General features: G+C 38.2%; 1 protein-coding gene across 1 annotated transcript in view; it reads left to right on the forward strand.

Moving 5' to 3' along the window:
* Positions 1 to 25134, forward strand: part of pcdh15a (protocadherin-related 15a) — a 250136-nt gene that overhangs the window by 61318 nt on the left and 163684 nt on the right. Inside the window, exons 3-4 of the mRNA XM_052150614.1 lie at positions 10269 to 10283; positions 10898 to 10963. Coding sequence (XP_052006574.1) covers positions 10269 to 10283; positions 10898 to 10963 — 81 coding nt within the window. The remainder of the gene's footprint in view (positions 1 to 10268; positions 10284 to 10897; positions 10964 to 25134) is intronic.

Raw genomic sequence — 25134 nt, forward strand, 5'->3', positions numbered from 1 at the left:
AACTGATTTGATGATGTTCGGGATTGAGAATGCTGACAAAGATCTGTAAACCAAACACAATCAGGATACATGTAGGTTCAGTGATGCTTCACGTTATCACACTACAGATGCTGAACAGATGAGACACACCCATTAAAAAGTTGAAGAATGTAGAATAAAAGCAAACTTTTTTTTTAAGGTTCGATTTACCTTTTGTTTAAAAAGATTGAGCATATGAGCTGACGTCACTCCAGTAACAGCTACTGTGATGTCTAGTTTTGAGGCAGGCTAAACAATTTGCATCAACACATTTAATTGAATAAGACACAATAAAATGTGCTCGCCTAAAAGTTGCTGGTTCATGTTTTGGAGACGAGTGTAACTGAACTATGACCAGACAAACTTAAACACACTGGACCACGGAACTGTCAGGAACTGGACCACGGATCACTCCTGACGACTGCTGATGCTGATGTGTTGTTAAACTCATAAGTGAGTTTGCACAGAGAGTACTAAGATGTTTAGACTGTGACATGATTTTACCTAAATCAATCGGAGGATCACCCACTGACTTACATTAATTAAAGAAATTACATCGTACTGGGATACTCTTGAGAAGTGATGGTATGCATGAAAAACTGTCCGTACTCTGTAGACTTTTAAAAGTGCAGGTACTGCGTAAAGATAATTGTCAGTCCACTTCAAGCACTATATATAATCAATTGATAAAGTTTATAATGGTGATGAATGTGGACATGCAATTTGGCTGATATCCCAAAGACATTTTTTTCTTAAATAATATGTAGCACAAGCTGATCGCAAGAGTCTCAAAAAAATATATATTTTTTTAGCCAATTTGCCAAGTAGAAGAATTTGTGAGGATGAGGAGCCTTTAAAGATGTGTGCCTAGGGCCTGTGGGATCTAGCCCTGCCATTTGATAAGTAGCTATTTTTACCAGTCTATCTCTCTTTACACTCCTTCACAGATGCTGTTCATCGCTCCTTGACTTCGCTAAATAGCTATTCGGCTTTGCTTTAATGCAGCTGATTGCTGCAGATTAGTTTGAATCATCTGACTCAGTGAGTGAGTTCTCCATTGTTTCTTGGTTTATGATTGATCATGCTCTTTCTAGCCATGTTATCTCTAGACCTCAAACTATAGCTTCAGTTTTTAGCTTTCCAAGATTTGCTCTGGCCTCTCAGATAAGTGGATCAAGCCGTAAGCTGCTTTACTGTGAGTGTGTGTGGGTGGGTGAATGCGTGACTATACACACTCAGCAGTTTGTCCAAATTCTGGAACCCAAATCATGTGACAGTAGTTAATAGAAAGAAATGTGCATAACACAAGAATGAAGACAGGTCTGTGTGTGTGTGTATGTGTGTGTGTGTGTAAATGTGTAAGTGCAAATGTGTGTGTGTGTGTGTGTGTGTGTGTGTGTGTGTGTGTGTGTGTGTGTGTGTGTGTGTGTGTGTGCGTGGGTGGGTACCAAAGTATAGTAATAACATGTTCTTTGAGTTGTTTTTGTGCATCATGAAAACATGTTTAGGTCACATTCACATAATAAAGCCAAAAAAGAAAACTTTAAGATTTTTTGGCTTGATTTTAAGCAAGATACTTCATCTGTGGCCAAAGAAAGTAGTTAATTAGTTCTAATTAACAAAAGAGATGATTATCTAAAATACTGTCTTGAGATAAACATGTGGTAACTATTGTGTAGGCGGAATAATTAAATCTGTACCGTTGAATGATTGTAATTTAATGCACACCAAAATGTTACTTTACATATTCCCTGTTAAGCTGCTTTGGAGCAATATGTATTGTGAAAAGTTTTCACAGTCTGTCTCCCTCGTGTTTCCTTGGACTCTTATTTTGAAGTTTTTCCCCCAGACTACGTTTCCCATCATGCAATGCCCTCATCACTGCCATTTGTTCCTCATTGTTCTCACCTGTTTTCCATTCCCTCATTAGTTCTTGTTTGTATGTAAACCCTCTAGTTTTTGCATTCCTTGTCAGAACTTATTTGTTGTTATTTTGAGTTCCTGTTGGTTGTTTAACTGTCATCATTTTTATTAAAGCCTGCCCATAGATCCTACATCTCCTGTCAGCAACCATTCGTTAAAGAAGAACTGACCAAACAAGGATCTAGCGGCTGTCCGTATCCTGCTTCTCAAGGGACCGTTAAGTTGAGGATCACACCAGTGAGTTCTTAGAACTAGTGAATTTAGTGCACTATCCAGACCGCTCTCTGGTGGTTTTCTTCCAGACCAGTCTGAATAGTGCACTGAAGGAACTGAAGCCTCTGGCTGATCCTCACTGGACGCTCTGTGAATATGTTGAGAAGGCTTTGGAACTTTGCAGTTCCCCTTTCACAGTGGATTATGGTGGGAACCCTGGGCCAAAACCTCCATACACAGCCTTCCATGGCTCCTTGCTCCAAGCCTGCCCCGGCCAATGAGCCTGCGCCCATGCCTGCCCTGGCCAACGGGCCAGTGCCCACGCATTCTCCCCAGTCTTTGGCTGTGCTCATGACCACTAAGGTCGTTCCCCAGATGCTGCCAGCTCTCGTTGAGCCTCTCCCAGCTCCGCCTGCCTTTGTTGATCCTCTCCCGCCTCCGCCCTCAGAGTCTTCCACGGCTCCGTCCGCCCTCGTGACTCCTCTTACCTCTTTCCATATAATGTTTTAATCATTTCTTTCAGCTTTAGTATAATTACAAACAAAAAAACTAATTCGAAACAACATGCTGTTTTTATAATATCACACATACTTTTTCGTAGTTAATCGCAGATTTTGAAAGTGCTGAAATTTGACTGTGCAAAGTGCAATTTTTTCCTTCTTCGGAAAGAATCAAAAGAAAATATGTAATATTATAATGCTTTATTAAAATTTTACAAACAAAGCCTTCCACACTAAAAAGACAGAAATGCACTAAAATATCACCAATTCAAGTAATACTAACCCGCTTTTTGAGCACAAACCATGAAAATGATATACCTGAACTTAAATGGTTGTATTTACTGGACCCTTTGGAGTATGGACACAGTTGTAGTATCTTTTGAAAGATATTATTATTTTCCAAGTTTCAGAATTAATATATGTTGTTATTGTTTTTAAGTTAGAGAAGCTTTTATAGTAATTTAAATATTTTGTTATGAACATATTTTTATAATCTAAAAAACAATAATAAAATTGCCAAGACAACCCAGAAAAACAATGTTCTCAAAGCCACAAGTCTAAAGGAGTTATGTGTGGGGGAATTGCGTATCAACAGGTTAAATCTAAAGTCTAATTAGGAAATTGACAAATTGAAAGAACTAGTGTCCACGTATGTTGCATAGTCAAGTCATTTTTATTTGTATAGAGCCTTTCACAACACACATTCAAAGCAGCTTTACAGAAAATAGACCATTCAAATCTCTGTACGTACTTTGCAGAATTTTAAAATGAATACAACATTTAACAGGTAGCCAATGTAATGACGATAAAATGGGGCTAATATGATAATATTTCTTGGTTGTATTCAGCACTCTGGCTGCTGCATTTTGAACCAATTGAAGTTTATTTATTGATCTTACTGGACATCCTCCCAGTAATGAATTAAAATAATCTAGTCTTGAGGTCATGAATGCATGAATTTGTTTTTTGGCATCAGCAACAGGTGTGTTGTAATTTAGCAATATTTCTTAGGTGGAATAATGTTCTTCTACAAACTTTGGTAATTAGATTTTCAAAGGACAGATTGTATCAAATATAACACCTAAGTTCTTCGCTGTAGAAGACGATGTAACAGTACATTCATCAAAAGTCCTTTTGATATTTTAGCGGCTTGTTTTTAGAGGTTTTGGTCCAATAATTAGTACCTCTGTTTTGTCGGAATTGAGTAGAAGGAAATTTCTGGCCATCTAATCTTTTATATCATTGATACACTCTGCTAATTTGGAGAATTGTGAAATCTCCTCAGGTTTTGAAAAATATAAATTTGTGTATCATCATCAGAAGAGTGGAAACTTATTCCACGATTCCTGATAATATCTCCCAGGGGAAGCATATACAAGGAGAAAAGAGGTCCTAAAACTGATCCCTGTGGCACTCGATACTTTTCTTTTGTTTTGGTTAGACAATTCCTCATATACAGCACTACTAAATATAATTACAGACAATAGTTGCTTTTATAATTTAGGAAGTATAATATTAATGGCCATTAATATATTGGCCTGCCCTAATGTGACTTATGTGTGTATAGCAGACAAAGATGATTTTGACATCAGTGCTTTTTCAACCATGTTTATTTGTATGTGTGAAAGTGAGAAAGTCACTGCCTTTATGCTCGCTGTGTGTCTGTCGGCTCACAGTAGGGTTTGTTTTCTCAGTGCCATGTGATGTTTCCTCTGCTCTCCTTTAATCGAAGTCTCTCCACTGTTGCTATCACAAAAACACCTCTTTAATAAACCTCTGCTCTGTCCTGGGACTCATAAAGGCAGGGCAGCAGAGAATGGATTCTCCTTTAATAGGTTAACTAGGATTATTTGGGTATAGACAGTTACTAGAGTAACTTTACTAGAGTAAACAGAGCTTACAGAAGATTAGCTGCTTTTTGATGCGAGGAGGAAGTGCGTCTGTGGCCTAGTTGTTCAGTAGAGTTTGTGTCTATCAAAGGAGTTACAGAGCCTCTTTTCTCCTTGGCAGATGGAAACATGTGTTCTAATTGAAGCAGATGTGGGCTAGATATTTCGAAGAAGAGCTCAGAAAGAGAGTGAAAAGGTCCTGCAGAGCTCTCTCATTTGATCTTTCAAAGAACTGCAAAATGAGAAACAGATGATGCTGATTCGAGTCATATAAAGTGTCCTTATCAAGTCAGTGGTCTTAAAAGCCAGAAATCAAGAGTTTTAAATTTAGCTGTTGTTTATGTAGTCATATTTAATGGTCGTTTTAAGGTTTAGTTTTAATGACATTGCATCACCATGGCAACAAAGTTGTAAAATTAGATATAACTTTACACAAAAAAGGTTAGTAAGCAATTTTATGTGTTGCATGCATGTGTTTATGTCTTGTATACTTTTGAAACAGTGAGTATTTTTAACATTTACAGATTTGCTCCACTCACTTCCATTGTAAATTGGTGTAATGTGATTACACTAGGCTGGGCTCAGAGGCGTACGATCAAACTGGTGTGATCTGCATTCATGTTCCAGCAAAGAGGGACTGAAGCAATAATGCATCAGGTGCTCAGATCTTTTCAACATCACAATATCTTTATTTTTTATGTTACAAACATTAAAACAATCACTAAATAAAAGTTTAAAGCTGTTATCGTCGGATCTGACTGTTTTGATGCAGCGATGCGACCATGTTTTCTGATGTTAAATAAAGAATATACTAGTAAGTCTACTTGAGGTTTCTCCCATTCTGTCAGTCACTCATTCTCACCACTTACGGTGCAACAAGTGGAAGGTCTATATTTTTGGACCATCTATGCTTGATGAACTCAGAATTGCATGCTGCATTGCAATGTAAAAAATATGGCAGACCTTAAAGCTGGCAATCACATCTTAGCAATCAAAATCAATCATTATAAGCATCTAAAAATCACTTGATATGTTTTTCTGCAGTGCATCTGCTGTGAAATGTAAAGTGTAACACCTGTACATGTGAAATGTGTAACATTGCTTACTTGCAGGCTGTGGGTTTACTGCGGGTCTCATCTAGTTGATGTTGCTTTATCCCTATATATCAGACTTTTTGCTAAACCTACATTATGTAGTGACAGATTTACAAAACAATCCACTGAAATGTGATTGGTAAATTGGTAAAGTCTAACTTACATGACCAGAGACCTTGCTAAAATGTACTTTTAATAACGCTTTAATAATCCTTCAGAAAGATATGCAGAGCAGCTTATGCTACACACATCCAAAAGCAGTACAAAGTTTGCAAGATATTCCCGTGTTTTACACTTATCATTACTTACCAACTGGTAGAATATTATCCATTCTGTTTCATTACCTCACAGTGACTGGGTGAGTTTCAAAACACCAAGTAGACATTGTTGACATGTAAACATGGGTGGCCTTGTTGTGTTAATGCACATTATCTGAAATGAGAATAGTTTCAATAAATGGTATGTTTAGAATGGGAAGGGAGTTTTATATTCTCAAAGTTACAATATGTCTACATAGCACATACATTTTCAGACATCACCTATTCACTTTAATGCTGTGTGCAATGCATCCCAGAGTTCCATCGAAATGTGAATGCATACATCTATTTGTGTTCATTTGGCAAGATGCTTTTATCCTATGCGACTCCCGGTCCATTCAATATATCATTTTATTTATTTAGATTTTTGGGGGGTATAATTGTGTTCTCAGAGAATGGTGAGTGAAGTGAAAACTACAGTACAACATGTGGTTTTCTGAAATTGACTGTCAGCATACAGAATCTCACTCATATATATATATATATATATATATATATATATATATATATATATATATGTATATATCCTGAGTACTTCAACAAATATGAAAATGGGCAAGCGAAGATGAAACTATACTTCAGAACAAAATATAATTCCTGTGCCTGACAAACAAACCACAGGATAAAGAAAGTCTTGAATACAAACAAGGATTAATATTAGGCATGCAAGTTATACATTTTGACTTTAGATGCCGCTACCGGTGCATCACGATAAAAGTAGAGTGAAAGCGATTCGAGACCAGCCACCTCACTATTTTGTTTTATCCATATTGCTGATGTGTTAAAAAATGGCAATGCTTTTTAAGGTAATGCTAATTTCAGTTCAATAAACAGTATGAAGTAGTTTTGTAATATATACTCACTGAATACTTTATCTTGAACACTATGGTCCTAATAAAGAGCCAGATGTGGTCTTCTGCTTTTGTAGCCCAACCATCAAATTGGTTACTCGAGTTACCATAGTCTTTCTGTAAGCTTGACCAGTCTGGCCATTCTTTATTGACCTCTCTCATCAACAAGGCGCTTCCGTCTGCAGAACTACTGCTCACTGGATGTTTTTTGTTTTTGGCACCATTGTGAGTAATCTCTAGAGACTGTTGCACTGTTAAAATTACTGAGCTCAAATATTTGTCCAAATTCTGATGGTTGATTTGAACATTAACTGAAGCTCCAGACATGCATTTGAATGATTTTATGCATTGCACTGCTGCCACATGATTGGCTGATTTGATAATTGCATGAATATATAGGTGTACTGGTCTTCCTCATAAAAGTGCTTAGTGAGTGTATAGGGTGCATATTTTAAGAACCCCATGAATGTAGTGAAGAGTTTAATTGAGTCTTTCAGAATTTACAAAATGACAATCACAATGAATTTTGAATTTAATTGACTAAAAGCTGCAACTAACAACTGCATTTTGGACAGCTTACTTTGTGCCTCTACCAATTTTAAGAAGAAAAAAAAAAGTAATAAAAACAAAAAAAATTCTTCCTGATGATTGTGGTTCTCTGTAACAATCTGGCCTGACTGTGCTTCCCATGACTGTCTATGTGTCATGTCTGTATATGCCATGTCTGTGTCTGTTGGTGTTTTCCCTCTCATTTCTCACAGGTGCTACCCAGCAGCAATCAACATTGCTATAGCTCATTTAACAGATCTGCAGCCCCTGTGTCCCTTTATTTTCTCCTTTATTTAAACTCTCCTCTGCCTCATGTTCCCTGCTCCTTTGTTTTGTGAGTTTGTATATTGGTTTGGTATTGGTTCTCCAGCCGGTCGGTTTGACTTTCATAGCCCTCGTCGGTATTGTTTACTAGTCAGTTATTGACTCGGTTTTTCTTTTCATTTTGTCTCCATTGAGAGAGTTTTGGTTTGTTTTTTGTTTTTCTGTTAATAAAACTTTATTTTGCTTCCATCTCTGCGATTGGGTCCTTCATCTCAGCTGTGATTGTGACATAAAAAATGAACCCTAGTTGGACCCAGCTGAGATGGATTTAAAAACAAAATCTGGTTCTCCTGCACGCCAGCGTGCGGTGCTTGTTAAGAGGCTGTTCAGGCTTCGACAGGAGGACAAGTCTGTGTGGGGTTATGCCGTAGAGTTTTTGGCTTTATCCTCGGCTTTATTGAGCTTTTTAGGGCAGGTCTAACTGAGCTCATTAAATCTTGCTTCCCAGATTGGGGTGAAGGTGGAAGTCTTTTCGAGACAATCAGGCTGGCCATGAAATGGGATGAGTTCATCACAGCCTGTACCTCGAAAGACTACCAAATTCATCCCAACCTGAGGATGATGACATCCCCCACAAGGAAGTGGATGCCTCGTCCACTGCTTCCGCACCTCAGAAGAGGAGAATAAGAAGGAAGACGCCTAGCCCATCGGCAGAGCCCAGGGGGCAGAGGAGCCCGCTGCTAACCACCAGAAGGCGTAGGAGCCACCTCTTTTGGATGTATTGTAACCCTGACACTCATTTTATGTGTCTTGTCTAGTCTGGGTCTGTGTTGAGCACATGGCTCCATGCCATTTGCCTGGCCATGTGCTCTATCTGTCTTTTTTTTTCTTGTTTGGGTGCACAACTTCGGGTTTGGTTCCTTTGCCGTGCACTCTTCTGTCTGTTGAGTTTCATGTTTGGAGCATGGTGTCTGGATTCCGACTCTCTTGTCTAGTTTGGTCTCAGTTCTGGTATTGGGACACTGGACAATCATGCTCCATGTCTTGTCTGTCTTTGTGTTGAGCACATGGCTCAGGATTTTTCTCCTGGCCATATGCTCTATCTGTCTTTATTTATTTCTCTGTGTGGGTGTACGGCTTTGGGTTTGGTTCCTTTACCATACGCTCTTCTGTCTGTTTGGTGTTTCATGATCGGAGCATTGTGTCTGGATCCTGACTCTCCGATCTAATTTGGTTTCAGTTCTAGGGCCAGGATCCAGACACTCATACTCCATGTCTTGCCTTTCTCCCCATCCTCCCTACCTTGTCGGTCCCCCTTGTGTTGGTGTGCCTGTTGCGGACATCAGTAGGCGTCTGTCAGTGGAGGGGTACTGTCACAGTCTGGCCTGTGCACGCTGTGGGTTTTTCCCCTCGGTGCTTGTCGTAGCTAAGACGCGTCATGCTCATAAGCTGCACTCATGTCCGTGTTTAGTTTTAGTTTCATCAGCGATCTGCATCAAATAAAAAAGTTCTGTTTCTCCTACAACATGCATTCACGTCTTTTGTTATTATTTTCGGCCCTATGCACATTTTCCTATTCCTATTCCCTATGCACATATTCGGCAACAGTTTAGCATTTTTCCTATGCTGACACAGCACTATTTGGGTAAAGAAAAGTTTACATCTGTGGCTTGAACAGCCAGATGCATTTACAGTTGACCAAGTTTCATCTGGAATTTGTGGTTTGAGAGATCGGATTTCAAAACATATTGAATTTGTTTCGGAGGGCATTTACAGGAGGTTTTTTTTTCATGATCGGATAGTAATCTGATCAGTGAATACACATGAAGTGGTCAAGAGTAAACAGGCCCAATCGACTCCCTTTCAGTTCAAGATTTGGAATTTGATATTAATTTGCCACACCCCACAGGATGGTGAATTAAAATATCACATCAAAAGGAATTCCTTGCTCCAACCCATGCTTTGCCAGAAATCGCAAATACAGCAATATTGAATAGTTATGCCTCTTTATCACCAGATATGAAGAATGCTGAATAGGCTTATTTTTCTACACTGTCAAAACAATTAACACAGTCATAAAAGCTGTTTTAAATTTGGCCATACAGACCCTTTTTAGAAGTTTAAATATTACAATCAAAATGTGATTTTATTGATTCTGTAAAATGTTGAACTTTCTCACATATTTCCTCTTCCTCTTATAATACCCTCAAAAGTGTACTAATTCTGAATGTGTATCTGAGAATTCCTCTGTCCGTTAATCTTGTGGCATTTTTTCTATACTGGTGAATGAGATCATGTTATGTCATTTAAATGTTTATTAGTATGTTGTTTGGCTCCATTTTTAAGTATTTGGGGCAAATTAGAGCATTCTTGGAAATTAAGTGTTCTTCCATCATGTTCTTTTATATGAAAGTTAATTTCTATTAAATACAATTTAAAAATATTTTTTTAGGTGGTATTTCAAATTCATTATCATGTAATGTATTGTATCATCAAATTAAATTCTCAATTTTAAAAAGTGCACAACTCTGTGCTGTACACACACAGTTTTCTCTGTGTTCCTCTCTATGACTGTCTTTCTTCTCATATGAATCTTTCCTTTTCTCCTCTTTTGTCTTCTCTCTGCTGCTGACACTAACGTCCCTCTCAGACTGGCACTATGAGGGTAAGATTGCTTCCTTTCCCCTATCACTTCATTTATCTTTTTAGACAGACTTTTGTCTTCTCTTTCTGTTTCCACATTCATTCCCTTAGTAATAATTAAAATCCCACTCCTGTATTCATATTCAACATAATTTCACGAGTGTGTTCAGTGAAAAAATTATTTTTTTTAATCAATATTTTGTTTGGCTTTCCATTAAAAATATGTAAACATCCTCAAAACATGATAAATTCACTTTTACGTTGATATTTTACATTGCATAAGGCCTGTTTTCACACAATACACCATCAAATTAGATTTTTTCTTGTCCCACTGGTAAACAACATGTTTTCTTATGTTAAGCATAAATCTAACATATTTAGTGGGGTTTATGCTTGGAAATCAGTGATCTGAATACAAGCATTATTATTTACGGTATCTTACCTTACACAATTTTGATTCTCAACTACATTTATCTTGTTTTAAGGGAACTTACACCATGTTTCTTTATATAAATTTTTTTATGGAAAACATGAAAAAAATACAGATTAAGGTAATGAATATTTGCATTTTTGTGATGAAGGTAGCAGTAGGTTTGACACTGACTGTGTTTCTATCTCCTTCTTTTTCTGACACAGAGTGTAAGTTGTCTCGGTCCGGTCCACCTGCTACTATCGTTACCATCGATGAGGAGAGTCCGAATGGTAAGCATCTCTGTCCTCTTTTTGTCATGACGTACCTGAAACATGCTTCTTCCTGTGAGTGATCACGACTGGCCCTCTATGAGCCTAATCAAGGTTTCACTTGTGATTTGTTATGAATGGTGAAAGTCACTTATCTTAAGTTATCTGGTTTCTGTGGTCCAATTCAGAGTTTCCCTGAATTTAGTGTTTCCATGAAGCTGCAGGGTTTCATGATTGAAATGCATTGACTTTGCAAGATTTTGAAAGAGATGCCAATGCCAATTGAAAAAAAAAAAAAAAAAAAAATATATATATATATATATATATATATATATATATATATATATATATATATATATATATATATATATATATACATATATATGTATATATATATATATATATCTCACTTATGTAATATATATATACATAAGTGAGAGCCACTTATGATTCACATCACATACATTCACGTTATATGCATTTATTGCATAATTTTCATTAATCTCTATGATTGAGCATCAATACATCTGAAACTCCAAAGCCATAATTATTTCTTTACTTAAATTCTGTAATAGTTCGGTAATACATTTCGGAGCCTCAACAATGTTACAAACAACTTCCATGTTTTTTAGAATTTCCACCTTATTTTCATTTTGAGAAGACAAACACCTGGACATACTGGCCAAAGTAATCAGCACCTTTTGACTGGACAGCTACCGTTAGGAAGCAATTAAGTTCAACTTCATAACGAGCAATCTACGTGCTGGTTTGGGAAACAGGTGTTAATCCATTGTAAAATAACAAGCAACATTAGTTAAAATGCTCGTTAGAGCTTAAGTTGCAACTTTATCAGGAAACCCAGCCTTTGTCTATTAAGATGCACTTAGCTGTGTACGATTACTCCAGAGCACTTGTAAATCTATGAGCATTTTCAAGGACTACTTAAGATGTGATGGCTTTGGGAAATGGGATGTAAAACTAAGATGAATTTCAAGATGTATTGTATAATCTAGGCTTACAATGCTTTTATGAAAGGAGGCCCAGATCTACGCAGTGCCCTCACATCTGCGATTAAAAACTTGCAAATAAAATTTTAACCCATTCACGTGTGAGCGATAATTTTTGTTTCTATCTTGGAAATTCCAACCATGCTCAAGAGATGCAATCCATCATTTAATGAGCTGTACACAAAAACAAGAGCAGGATATATTGAGAGGTTTTCAAATAAAATACAAAATATTATTCTGTTTGCCCGACAAGTCATGCATGTGAGTCCTTTATCTAGATGCTTCACTTGAAGAGAACAAGCTTAAAGACACAGTAAAGTTTTGTCGATATAGTGACACTAGGGGTCGAACTTGGGAGCCCCAATCACCTCTGATATTTGAGAAAGGCCAATGAAAAATGAAAACGCACATGTTATCACCTCAGGGAGGGCAAAGGCGCTGAGTGCACGTGGTACACCCAGCCAGCTGCCCGCATATTTACCTGTTCGTACCCACTAACACACGGGATGTAACTGGCTAAACCAGGAGATTACCCAGCCTGCTGCTCTACAGATGTCTGTTAGAGAGGTGCCGTTTGCCAGGCTCCAGGAGGATGTTTGTACGGACCTGGCATGCCAAAGCGATGGCATCCACAATCCAGTGGGCAATCCTCTGTTTGGAGACAGCCTTCCCCTTCTGCTGTTCCCCAAAACAGACAACAGCAATGTAAATACACAAGGCGCGTACTTTACTCAACTCAACTCAACTCAACTTTATTTATAGAGCACTTTCAAAACCACAAGTGGAACCAAAGTGCTGTACAGAAGGTATAAAAGTAAAAACAAAAACATAAAAACAATGCAAACATATGACAAAAAATCTTAAAAAGCATTGTCAAAAGCTAAAGTGAACAAGTAAGTTTTAAGCGCACTCTGAAAAGCACCCAATGAAGGACAAGTTTTTACAGACAGAGGAAGGTCATTCCAGAGCCTAGGAGCTGCAACAGAGAATGCCCGATCACCTTTACATCTTAAACATGATCAGCGGAACCATGAGAAGCAATTGATCGTTAGAGCGCAGAGATCTACTTGATTGACAGCGGCTGATTAAATCAGTAACATACTCAGGTGCTAGGCCATGCAGAGACTTAAAAACATACAACAAAGCTTTGTATTGGATTCTGTATCGTATGGGTAACCAATGTAATTTAATTAAAACCGAGTAATGTGCTCTCTCTTCTTAGTGCCCGTTAAAAGTCTGGCAGCTGAATTCTGAACGAGCTGCAAGGGAAAGAGAGAAGCCTGACTCACACCCAGATACAATACATTACAATAATCCAAATGGGATGACACAAAGGCATGAACAACCTTCTCCATATCGTCAAAAGAAAGGATAGATTTCAATTTAGAAACTGATCTAAGATGGAAAAACTATTCTTAACGACAGCATTGATTTGCCGGTCAAATTTAAGCTCAGAGTCAAAAATGACACCAAGGTTCCTCACGCTAGACAATTTTTTCCCAGGAAACAACCCCAGGCAGTCATCATCCACACAGCCCTTATTTCCAAATAAAATCATCTCTGTCTTATTCTCATTTAATTGGAGAAAGTTATTCGCAAGCCAACACTTAACTTCGGCCAAACATGCACGAAGAGACTGAATGGCACATCTATGGCCATGTATCTGTGGTAAGTAAATTGGAGAATCATCCGCATACAGGTGATACTGAATCCCAAATTTCTCAAAAATCGAGCCTAGAGGGAGCATATAAAGGGAAAATAAAGTTGGTCCCAGTATAGAGCCCTGTGGAACCCCACACACAAGAGGGGCAACAGAAGAAAAATAATCCCCTAAACTGACTGAAAAAGTCCTATCCTTCAAATAGGAAGAGAACCATTTCAGGGCTAAGCCCTGAATACCAACCTGATTCCTAAGACGACCAATGAGAATGTTATGAACTTTACACAGCAACGACAAGGCTGGGTCTGCATCCTCCTGGGGCAGTGCTTGCAAGTTCACCACTTGATCCCTAAATGGGGTAGTGGGAACCTTGGGCACATAGCGGACCAACAGTATGCCGGACTGAACTCTAGGCATGTATCGCCAACAGAGAATGCCTGCAGGACCCCAACCCTCTTGATAAAAGTGAACGCAGTCAGGAGGGATGTCTTCAATAAGAGGGCTTTTAGCTCGACTGACTCCAGGGGCTCAAAAGGGGAACTCTCTAGGTCCAACCAAACTACAGAGAGGTCCCACAATGGATTGAGGCGCAGCCTAGGATGATTAAACCTGATGTTCAGGTCGTGGTTCCCAAAGGACTTACCATCTACCGCATCGTGGTGTGCCACTATGGTGGCCACATACACTTTTAAGGTGGAGGGGGAGAGCCGCCCCTCTAACCTCTCCTGCAGGAAGGAAAGCACCGACTTGACGTCTCTGTGGGCTTCACCGCTGGTGGTAGCCCACTTAGTTCTACTGCATCACGTCCAGGAGCCAGACGTGGAGGTTCCAGAAGTCTGGGCATAGGTGCCAATTCGTGCCCCGTCCTTGAGAAAGGAGGTCCTTCCTCAGGGGAATTTTCCAGGGAGCAAGTTTGGGTGGGCCAGTACGGTGCCACCAACATGACTTGTTCTTCATCCTCCCTGATTTTGCAAAAAGTCAAGGGGGGCAGTGGTGGCTCAGTGGTTGAGGCTCAGGGTTACTGAACAGAAGGTTGGGGGTTCAAGCCCCAGCACCACCAAGATGCCACTGTTGGGCCCTTGAGCAAGGCCCTTAACTCCAGGTTGCTCTGGGGGGATTGTCCCTGTAATAAGTGCACTGTAAATCGCTTTGGATAGAAGCGTCTGCCAAATAAATAAATGTAAATGTAAGACAGGGTTTCAGATTGATTGTCAAATTTATAGAGATTAATGATGGAAATTCATGTATGTGATGTAGCCAAAAGTTTGTTTCTTTTTGCTGGAAACAGAATGCACAAAGTATTGTCATTTCATAAAATGCATCACACATTCATTGATTTTCCTAAATTAAGTTGTAGAACCTGGTGTAGTACTTTTTTCAGTTAGTGCAAATTGTCCCTTCATTTACCTGTGCATTTGCTTTCTGGATTTTGGAAAATAATTATGTAACATTTATGACTAAATATTAAGCATAATATTTGGTTAACTGATAAAAGTGTCATTAATTTGTTTATGCTCATAAATTGCTTATGATGTAACACAGGGCTAAATAGAAAATACATTTAGTGCAAAAAATAGTTACATTTGTGAATGGTAATTGTTATTAAAGTAATAAAACATGTCACTTTATTATGCATCAGTTCTTGAACACAGTTTTCCCTTGGCACACCCAAAGCCTTGTTTCTGGCTATGGCATTCCAATGATCCAAATATATCAATACAAGCTATTAAATGTCCCTTATTCTCTGATAAACTGTGAAACGTGCGAGAAAGATACATTTAAGTTGTACTTATGACTTTAGAGTGGTTCAAAGCCCTCGTTAATTTACAAAGTTTTTACTTTACTACTTTGATAGGTATGCTTTTTGGGAAATGTGCCATAGAATTCAGTACTACTTTAGTGATACTAACATTCTACTTAGTGCTTCGGGAAACCCCGCCATGGACAAATATATTAAATGAGACAAGGCTTCATGTCTATATATCCTTCTCTGAGTAGTATCATTTATGTCACAGGTATTCCTTAGTCCAGTTGCTTGATGAGAGAGAGATAATATTGTGACGAGGAGGAGGGTGATCAGCCAAGGCTAATCTGCCAAGGAGAGGGATAAATGCAGCGTATGCGTCAGTTCGGGAAAAAGTGTGTTTGTGTCTTTTTCCTGCCCTAATCGTATTACATCGTATATTTATATTTCCTGTCCCACCATCATATTATAATGAGCCGTCTGGAATAACATTTCCCGACGGCTCTGTGGTATCAACAGCAGGGTTGGATCCTCTTTTGTCTGAGCATCCTGCATCGCTCGATACAACCGCTCTTTTATAATAGCAAAATAGGGATATGAAAGTGCAATGTTTGGTTAGAGTTGTTGACCATCAATAACTTTCACTTGGTCATGGACATGCCTAAGGGTTTCATCTCTTGACTGCTCTAGAGGGAAATACATTTTGAAAATCCTCGAAGGTCAGGGGGAGCCGAAGCCTCCCCCTCCCTTATGTTATCCTGACCTGGCGCTGACAAGGACTGCCCCGGCTCTGCCTCCCCTGCCAAGGCATCGCACATTTCACATCAAACAACTTTCTCGCAGGACCTTCCACACATATTCCCTTTAATACACTTTTAAACTCTGGACAATTATCTCTTCTGCCCTCTGATATGCCGACATATGTTCCTCTGCCAGTTGGACGGTCTCCTCCAGCAATGCCGGGCTGTGCACTAGACCCACTTTGCCGTTCCATTCAGGAGACGATGGAAGGGCAACTTGATGAGGGCAACCGGGGGCTTAGGGGCTGCTGGGTCCAAGTTCGTGGCCGGGGTTTTCTCCTAGTGTAGTAGGCTGCATGTATCCCTCTCCTCGGCTGATTAGCCCAATTGGCTAATCAATTATCCCTCCTCCTCATCACAAATATGTAGTTGCAATAAAAGTTGAGCAGCAGTAGATAATTATTCTGTTGCACGGCATTGAGGAACTGATAAGGTGCATTTCATGAACTTTACCTGTCTAAAAATCTAGATGGTATTTTCAAATGAACCAAATATTTTGGAAATGAACTTTGGAAGCTGAATATTTGTTGGGTAATTTTTAATAACAAAATTAGTTGTGAAATGTTTCCAAATTATATATCCAATGCTAAAAAAATGCAATAGTGTTACATTTCAGCATCCCAAAATGCAAGCACTGTAAATGCAACACATTTAAATGCAAGCACTGTTAATACATTTATTTTTGCGATTAGAGCAATTGGCTATTTTGAATAAGCATTATCTTTATGCTCAAAAAGGTATATTGCTCTCTTATATATTTGTATAAGTTCACATATATTTGCCCAGTCACTTATGTCCTGTATTTACACTATATCACTTTAACCCCCCTTGAGGTCTTTTACCCCAAACAAATGATGTTGCTCCATCTATATTCAATATGTTTTGTTTTTCTTTTTTCAATCCTGATACACTTTGTGACCAGAAAAACAAAAACAAAAACAAACAACACATTTTCCTTAAGGTGTGCCTTTAGCCACGTTGTACCCTACTGTAGACTTGGTGTTTTGGCTGTTTTTACTTGGTTCAGCAAGCAACCACCTAGCAACCACCTAGATTACCTAAGCAACAGCATACCAACACCCTGGTAACAACCCAGCACTGTGGTGTGTGTTTTGCATGAGCTTTGAACGTGTACTGTAAAAATATAGTTATAGGCCTATTTATTGTTCATATATTTCTTGAAAGATTAGAAAATTTCTTAAAAACCCAGGGGTACTTCAATTGGGCCACAGGAGGTTCAGTTGGGCACCTCTTGGTATACAGTAATTGGCCTAATGTGAAACCATGGTTTAGAATAGAAATGATGAACAACTGATTTAGAAACATATTCAGATGTAAACAAAAGTTGTTTCAACAGTTGTCTTAAACTTCCCAGACATCATGTTGTTCACAGCAGCTCGAAAGACCGATACCTGTTTCTATTCTGGCTAAGAATGTGTGTGTGTGTGTGTGTGTGTGTGTGTGTGTGTATGTGATCACTTGTTGGAACATAGATGGTGTTTTTTGTTGTGGCTGCACACTGGGGACGATTATCATACAGTATCTCGGTGCAGGCGATGCTACAGTGCATCACACTCTGATAAACGAGCCGCGAGCCACTGTAGTGCTCAACCGAGCATTTGACAACACTGTCTGTTTGTTTATGTGATAAGTGTTGGCAACTGCTTGCGAGTTTACTGTCTGCTTTCTTCTCCCATCTCTTTTTTTGTCATCTCCATTTCCCTCTTTTCTCCCTCTCTCTTTCTCTCTTTCCTGAAGGTTTTTGTGGTTTTTCCTCTCTCTGTGGGTCAGAGAGTTCATTCAACATCCGTTTGTCTGTTTAGGAATGTGCAGTGAGCCAGAGGCCTTCTGGGAAATGTTGTTCCTGTAACAGGAAACAGTTTAATGTATATTTGCTCAGGCTGTTTACTTCTCTGTGTTTAAATAACTAGTTTGTTTTATTTTTGCTTTGAAATTTTGTGTTTAGACAGCACTCCCAAAGAGACCCTCAGGCTCACTGCAAGACAGGAACTCTTAAATACTGTATATCTGTAGCATTGATATGAAAGCAACTGAGGCAGAAAAGTTTACCTGCAGATTACCCCTGTGTTATGATTTACAGTATTTCAAATTTCACTTCAGGTAAAAACAGAGCCAGTGCAATATTGTAGGCTTCGGTATATTTGTGTACTAATTTAAACTACTGTTCAGTTGCTGTGCTTTAGAATATGATTTATTTATTTGACTTAAAATTGCACATATTTTGTGCTCTAAATAGTGCCAAACTTTATTTGAATAAAAGGTTTTGAACAATCTTGTCCTGTTCTTATTTTAATTGAACTTAAATTAATGTATTTATGCTGACTAAATACAGCAAAACTGTAATTGAGTATACTCTCCTTCAACACAGTTCTAAAAATATAACTACAGTATATTATTACATAATTCCATTATGGATTTGTAATATATGTTTTGGCTTTTTACCAAACATTGATAATTCTCTTTAGGAAAAAATAAATAAATAACAATATTTTAATTTAGTAGACTAGTGAATTGAATAAACTAGCCTACATGGACGGCTGATTTTAAGAAACAAAAACCATAATAATAATGGTCGACTTTTTTATATATATAATTTTTCTCCCTTTTTCTTCCCAATTTGCCACACCCAATTGTCAATGTGCTCTTAAGTCCTCATGGTGGTGTAGTGACTTGCCTCAATTCAGGTGGCAGAGGACAAATCTTAGTTCCCTACATTTCTGAGACAGTCAATTTGTGCATCTTATCATGTGTCTTGTTGACCACATTACCGGGGAGACCTAGCACGTGTGGAGGCTCACGCTATTCTCCGTGGCATCCACACACAACTCACCACGCATGCCACCGAGAGCAAGAACCAAATTATAGCGACCACGAGGAGGTTAACCAAACGAGATTCCAACTTGCGACTCCAGGTGTGGTAGTCAGCGTCTTTACTTGCTGAGCCCCTGACTCGTTGCTCATTGTAATGTAGTCTATGGAATTTTTGGACACTTTGAATAGGCTTAAATGATGCCTTAGCAGGGCTTTTTGATGGAAGAATAATAATGGTAGCCAAGCTGTAGGGTCGTTTCAAACAGTCATTTCCAAAGAAATGACCAAATGATCACTATTTTTGAGTTCCATGCCTCTCAGCCCTTCAAAACTATCACAATGGAGGGTAAAGTTTTTGAAAGAGATAGGGTGTAGGGATGATCACTTCTGATGGGTGCATTGTGGGTGAAAAAATCTTGAAGGATCATCAGAGACTCCAGCCACCTGAGCCATGGGCTGCTCTCACTTCTACATCAAGCAGGCAGTATCGCAGCATCAGGACCCGCAGCAGCCGACTTCATGACAGCTTTTCCCCCCAAGCAATCAGACTTGTGGACTCTTGATCACTCACGATATATATATCAGCATCACACTTTATTAGCCTCAGACTGGACTCACATTTTATACTTCTCTTAATAACAAACTTGCAACTGACTATCAACCGACAGCAGTATGTCAACACATTTGATTAATTTCCACTTATGTATTACATGGGGGGTACAGTGTTTTTTTATTGTATACAGTCTTCTTACTTTGTGTATACTGTATTTTTTATATTATTAGGTGTATATAGTATATTTTGTTGTGTAGCAAGATTTAAATTGATGTTAAGTTTAAATCAGATGTTTATTGTCAACATCTTCTCATTTGAGATGAGATGAGTTAGAAAAGATACAGTATAACAGCACGAGCCAGAACTACCTGAATTCTTTCACCAAACCCTTGCATACATACTGTATGAGTGTACTGTATTTGTTAAATTCATCAATATTTAAAGTGTTTGATGAAGTAAAATATTTCATAATTTATTATGACTTTGTGACGAGGAGGCCAGGCCGGGAGGATGCACACCTGGTGCTGAATTGTCCTAATCAGTCAGGAGGGGGATGAGGACCATCCGGAGACACCAGTTGAAGGGAGAGAGAGATGCATGTGTCTGTGTGTGTTTCTATGTTTCGTTGTACTGTTTAAATTTGAGTTTGAAATTAAAGTTCTGTTGATTTTGATGGGGACCTAAAAGAAAATTTTCCCCAGGGCCCTTGCTATTCATAATCCACCCCTGGCTTGAAGAAACTCACTTTATTATATTTTTAAGAACATATGAAAGAAAAGCCGTCTATGCAATGTTTGTTAAGAGGTGTGCATCGGGAGCATGTCTTGTGGAACATGTGCATGTAAAGAGTTTTCACTCTTTCTTTTCTGTTTCAGTCATCTTAAAAAAAAAAAAACAGTTTGCAAGTATAGTGTCATATATGAGAATGCTGCATGACCTCAGATCATCACAGGAAGTTCGCTCCAGTTCGCTTTAACATGCATTTTGAACAAAATTCTGCCGGTTCACTTTATAGCCTTTACATGTGTATGCAACCTAAACATGTTCACCTTGAACCTAAAATTGATTTATATTTAATTTATTATTATTACCATTATAATAATAATAATAATAATAATTTGTATTATCTTTACATTCATAATTGTCTATAGATCTTAAGGTGTATTAGTAATTTTCCACCTGTCGTAGAGAGGTACTTGCGTGACAGAAAATGTAAGGGTGGTTATATAAAACATTTTTGACCACATCATTATTTTAATTGATTTTTTATTTTGTTTGAAGTTCAATTTTAATTTAGAAATCACTTTGGTTTGAGTTTTTCGTGTTTCAATAAATTAATGTATTTTAAAACCAAATCAATTAAGCAAGAATATACACTTTATGACCACTCACAGGTGAAGGGAATAACCGAATCTCTTAACAAGGCCACATGTCAAGGTCTGGGAAGATTAGATGGTAAACGAACAATCAGTTCTCGTAGTCAATGTGTTGAATGCAGGAGAAATGTGCAGAAGTAAAGGCCTGAATGACTTTGACAAGGGTCAAATTGTTATGGAAGACTACTGAGACAGAGTATCTCTGAAACGGTGGAGGCAGTGTGATGCTCTGGGCAATGTTCTGCTGGGAAACCCTGGGTCTAGCCATTCAGGTGGACGTCAATTTGACACGTGCCACCTACCTAAACATTGTTGCAGACCATGTACACCCCTTCTGGCAACGGTATTCCTAGATGGCAGTGGCCTCTTTCAGCAGGATAATGCGCCCTGCCACACTGCACACATTGTTCAGGAATGGTTTGAGGAACAGGATGAAGGGTTCAAGGTGTTTCCCTGGCCTCCAAATTCCATCCACAATGCTTCCAAATTCTGTCCACATGAATGGCCACAGGGATTTGCTGGATCAACAAGTCTGAGACATGGCTTGAAGGATCTGCTGCTAATTTCTTGGTGCCAGATACTATAAGACATATTCAGGGGTCTGGAAGAGTCGATGACTCTGCGATTTGGCACTGTTTTGGTGGCACATAGAGGACCAAATGCATATTAGGCAGGTGGTCAAAATGTTTTGACTCATCAGTGTACACAGATTCCTCGGCCAGGGGGTTGACTATGTAATTGGATATCGCAATATTTTTTATAAAATATATTTTGAACACACAGTATTTCTTGCATATCAGCCAGCCATAATATCTACTAAACACTGTTTTGGTCTCATTCTCTTAATTTCTAAATGAACACAGAGGTGCTCTAGAAAAGGACACACAAGATGAGAGACAGAAATGTAGAGAAATTGCTTGTGGGAGGAAAAGTATAGAGTTAGTTTAAGATTATATAAACACTTGACATTTTGAAGTCAGATGCACCGGGATCTGTGCAGTCTCTGTTCTGCTGTATATGAGAGACACTTAAATAGATCTCATATCAGAAAGAATCCTACTTATTAAAGGCCTCTGTATGTTTGGAATGATATCAGAGCTCAATTGCTTTGGTAATAAATTCAGCTGGAGCTGCCGGGTATACTTTGATCCTGGCATCACAGACATTATATCTGGTCATCAAAAGTGACCCATTTTAAAGATATATTTAGGGATCTGAAATATTAGTGTCCGTTTGACCCAAGAGTTCTTCAGGGCTCTATGTGGCAAGGATTTTAATTCAGAACCAGATGAGTTTGAACATATACTGTAAGCATCAGGATCACTTTACTGGCCAGTAGAAGATTAGATGAATGTTAGGATTGGTTAACATCAGGCAGGCTAATTTGCTGTTTTCTTGACAATATTGTTTAAATTGGTAATCAGGTTTATTTGTCATTATGAAGACAAGTCTGCCAAGCTTCCTTGGATGAATGAATTTGGAAGGACAGGAGGATGTAGAACACATCTATTGCAAGCTTTGAGATGTGCAGCAAACTCCCTGTTGCACAATTGCCCTTCCCAGGCAACATTTCCCGAAGCCTGTCACTGCATGGACAAGGCGCAGATATAACACACATATTACAAGCTTATGGCAGTCGAAAGTTACGAAGGATTTTGTTCTTCTTCAAGAATAAAGAAAGTGACATTGATGAGTTTGCAGGTTAGTGTATAAAACTGGTGTAAATGCGCAAACTGAACGATTAGAAATGGTGAAATTTATTATGCTCTGTATGTAGCCTTGAATAGGTCTTACTTTCAAGCTGTCAAACCACAGAAAAGCGTACTTGCAACTGATGATATATTTTGTAGACTATATGAAAGAAACATATACAAAATATTTAATCTAGTAATAGCTAGAGTAAATGATCGTTGTCCTTTGGTAATGATTTTGGTCAAATCTAATGTAAAACTAAAAGAGTTACGCTCTATATAGCACTACAGAATTTTGACGCTTAGCATTGGCGGTGTGTGTGCGTACATTCATTGTTAATGAATAATTGTTTAGAAATTTAGAATTCTAAATTCTCCGCCAGACAAGTCTGGTTTAATTTTTAATTTACCCTGCTGCTCACACTTTAACAAAGTTGTGTTGAGAAATATGTTTGAAAAGACTATTTTAAGACTTTTATATAAGTTAATGTGCAACGAGCTGCCCTATTTATAACGGAAAAATCCTGATTTATATAGATAATCATTTGGAAAAACTTCTAATTATTGATGCGTGAAAAAGGCATCAATCCCATGTCTGAAATTTACATTTATGTTGTAGAGTTCAACTGGTACTGCAGAACATGAATGACCCAGTTGCACTTGGATGTACACAATTTGTTGAATCAGGGCCATTATTGAGCAGGTGGTTGATGACTTCATGTTGGATAGATGCTCAAAGCTTATGGTCTTCCATCACTGACCTGAGTGGAGTTTAGTAGGAAGTAATGTTAGAGTGCTGCACTTAGAGTGGACAGATCTATGTACCAGTGAACTTCTCACGTGAACAGATCGTTCACTGTATGCTGGTCTGGGAGCAAGAAAAGGAGGAATATGTTTTTACATGGTTGCCATCTTGAACTGGATCAGAATGAGAGGGGAGAAAAACATCCTGTGCTGGACTTTTTATGAAGTCTTTGGAATGGTCCCTAGATATTTAAATGACTCAACTGTGCTGTTAATTAGCGGGAGTATACTGACCATTTCATCTGGAAACTGTACCATCTCCTCTTTACGCATCAAGCTCTAGACCACTGGACTGTCTCTCTCCTATAGATGAGAGTTTTTTATTGAGTATTGGAACAGAAACAGATACAAGATGGCAAAAAATAATGTTTATGCACCAAGGGAATTTTTTGTTATTACACAGCTCTCTGGAAGACCTGATTCTAATTGGTCAATAGCTCAAATTGGAAATGTTTTTTAATTCAGTAGAACAATATACATAAGAATTTATTTCAAATAATATTCCAGGTTCAATAGAAATTAAGCTCAAATGACAGCATCTGTGGCATAACATTGTTTACCACAAAGATTATTTTAACTTGTCCTTCCTTTTCTTAAAAAAAAAAGCAGAAATCTGGGCTTCATTAAGGCACTTAGAATGAAAGTGAGTGGGGCCAATCTGTAAACGTTAAAATACCACCAACGAAGTGATCATCACATGACTTAAGGGCCATCTTCTGAAGAAACCCCCATGGTTGCCATGGAAACCTAAGACACTCCTTTTGTCCTTCGATATAAACAATTATATATATATATATATATATATATATATATATATATATATATATATATATATATATATATATATATGCATGCATAGAGCAGATCTTGTCAGATAGAGCAGACCAATACCATACCATGTCATATATATATATATATATATATATATATATATATATATATATATATATATATATATGACATGGTATGGTATTGGTCTGCTCTATCTGACAAGATCTGCTCTATGCATGCAGCTGTTGCTGCTGCTTCTTAAAATGAGTAAATAGGCTGCTGCTGTTGCACAGAACCCATGCGTTGCTGCTGCTGACTGAGAAGCATGCTGCTTCTACTGAACAAACATAAAATCCCCCTCTAGAGCAGATCTAGATAAGTCGATGTGGGGAGGTGCAGGGAGAAACGCTGCATGTTACCATGATGCTGCACCATGCCACTACAATGTGTAGGGGGGTTATATACCTGGATGACTTGTATGGTATTCAACAGAGAGAGCACACCATGAGAAATACTACATGCCACAATTTAACATGCTTGACTTGACCTTTGATTTCCAGTGTGATGAATGAACCGGCAATAATTATAGCCAAGATTTTCAACTCTTTAATCTTTTTCTTGACTTATTATTCAATCAGACTGCCATGTTTTTTACACAACATTGTATTAAAAATGCTAACTAATATAGGTATAATTTTTTTTCTAAGACTTCTGGATTTCACTCACTGAATTAAAAGTGATATACAATGTAGCATACTACAATTTGAAGCATTTTTTGTTGCATAATATATTCTTTCACATAATATTTTAAATAGTAAGCAGTATACTGTGTATAATGTGCAGTATGCAGTACACTAGTATTCCATTCAGAAAACAGCCTTTGTGTGTTTCTATTTACTCACTGTCGGCTATGATACAGTATGAGGTAATAGGTGGTGAATATTCAGATGATGC

Source organism: Xyrauchen texanus, chromosome 20 (assembly GCF_025860055.1).
Source record: "Xyrauchen texanus isolate HMW12.3.18 chromosome 20, RBS_HiC_50CHRs, whole genome shotgun sequence".
In the NCBI taxonomy this organism is placed as follows: domain Eukaryota; kingdom Metazoa; phylum Chordata; class Actinopteri; order Cypriniformes; family Catostomidae; genus Xyrauchen; species Xyrauchen texanus.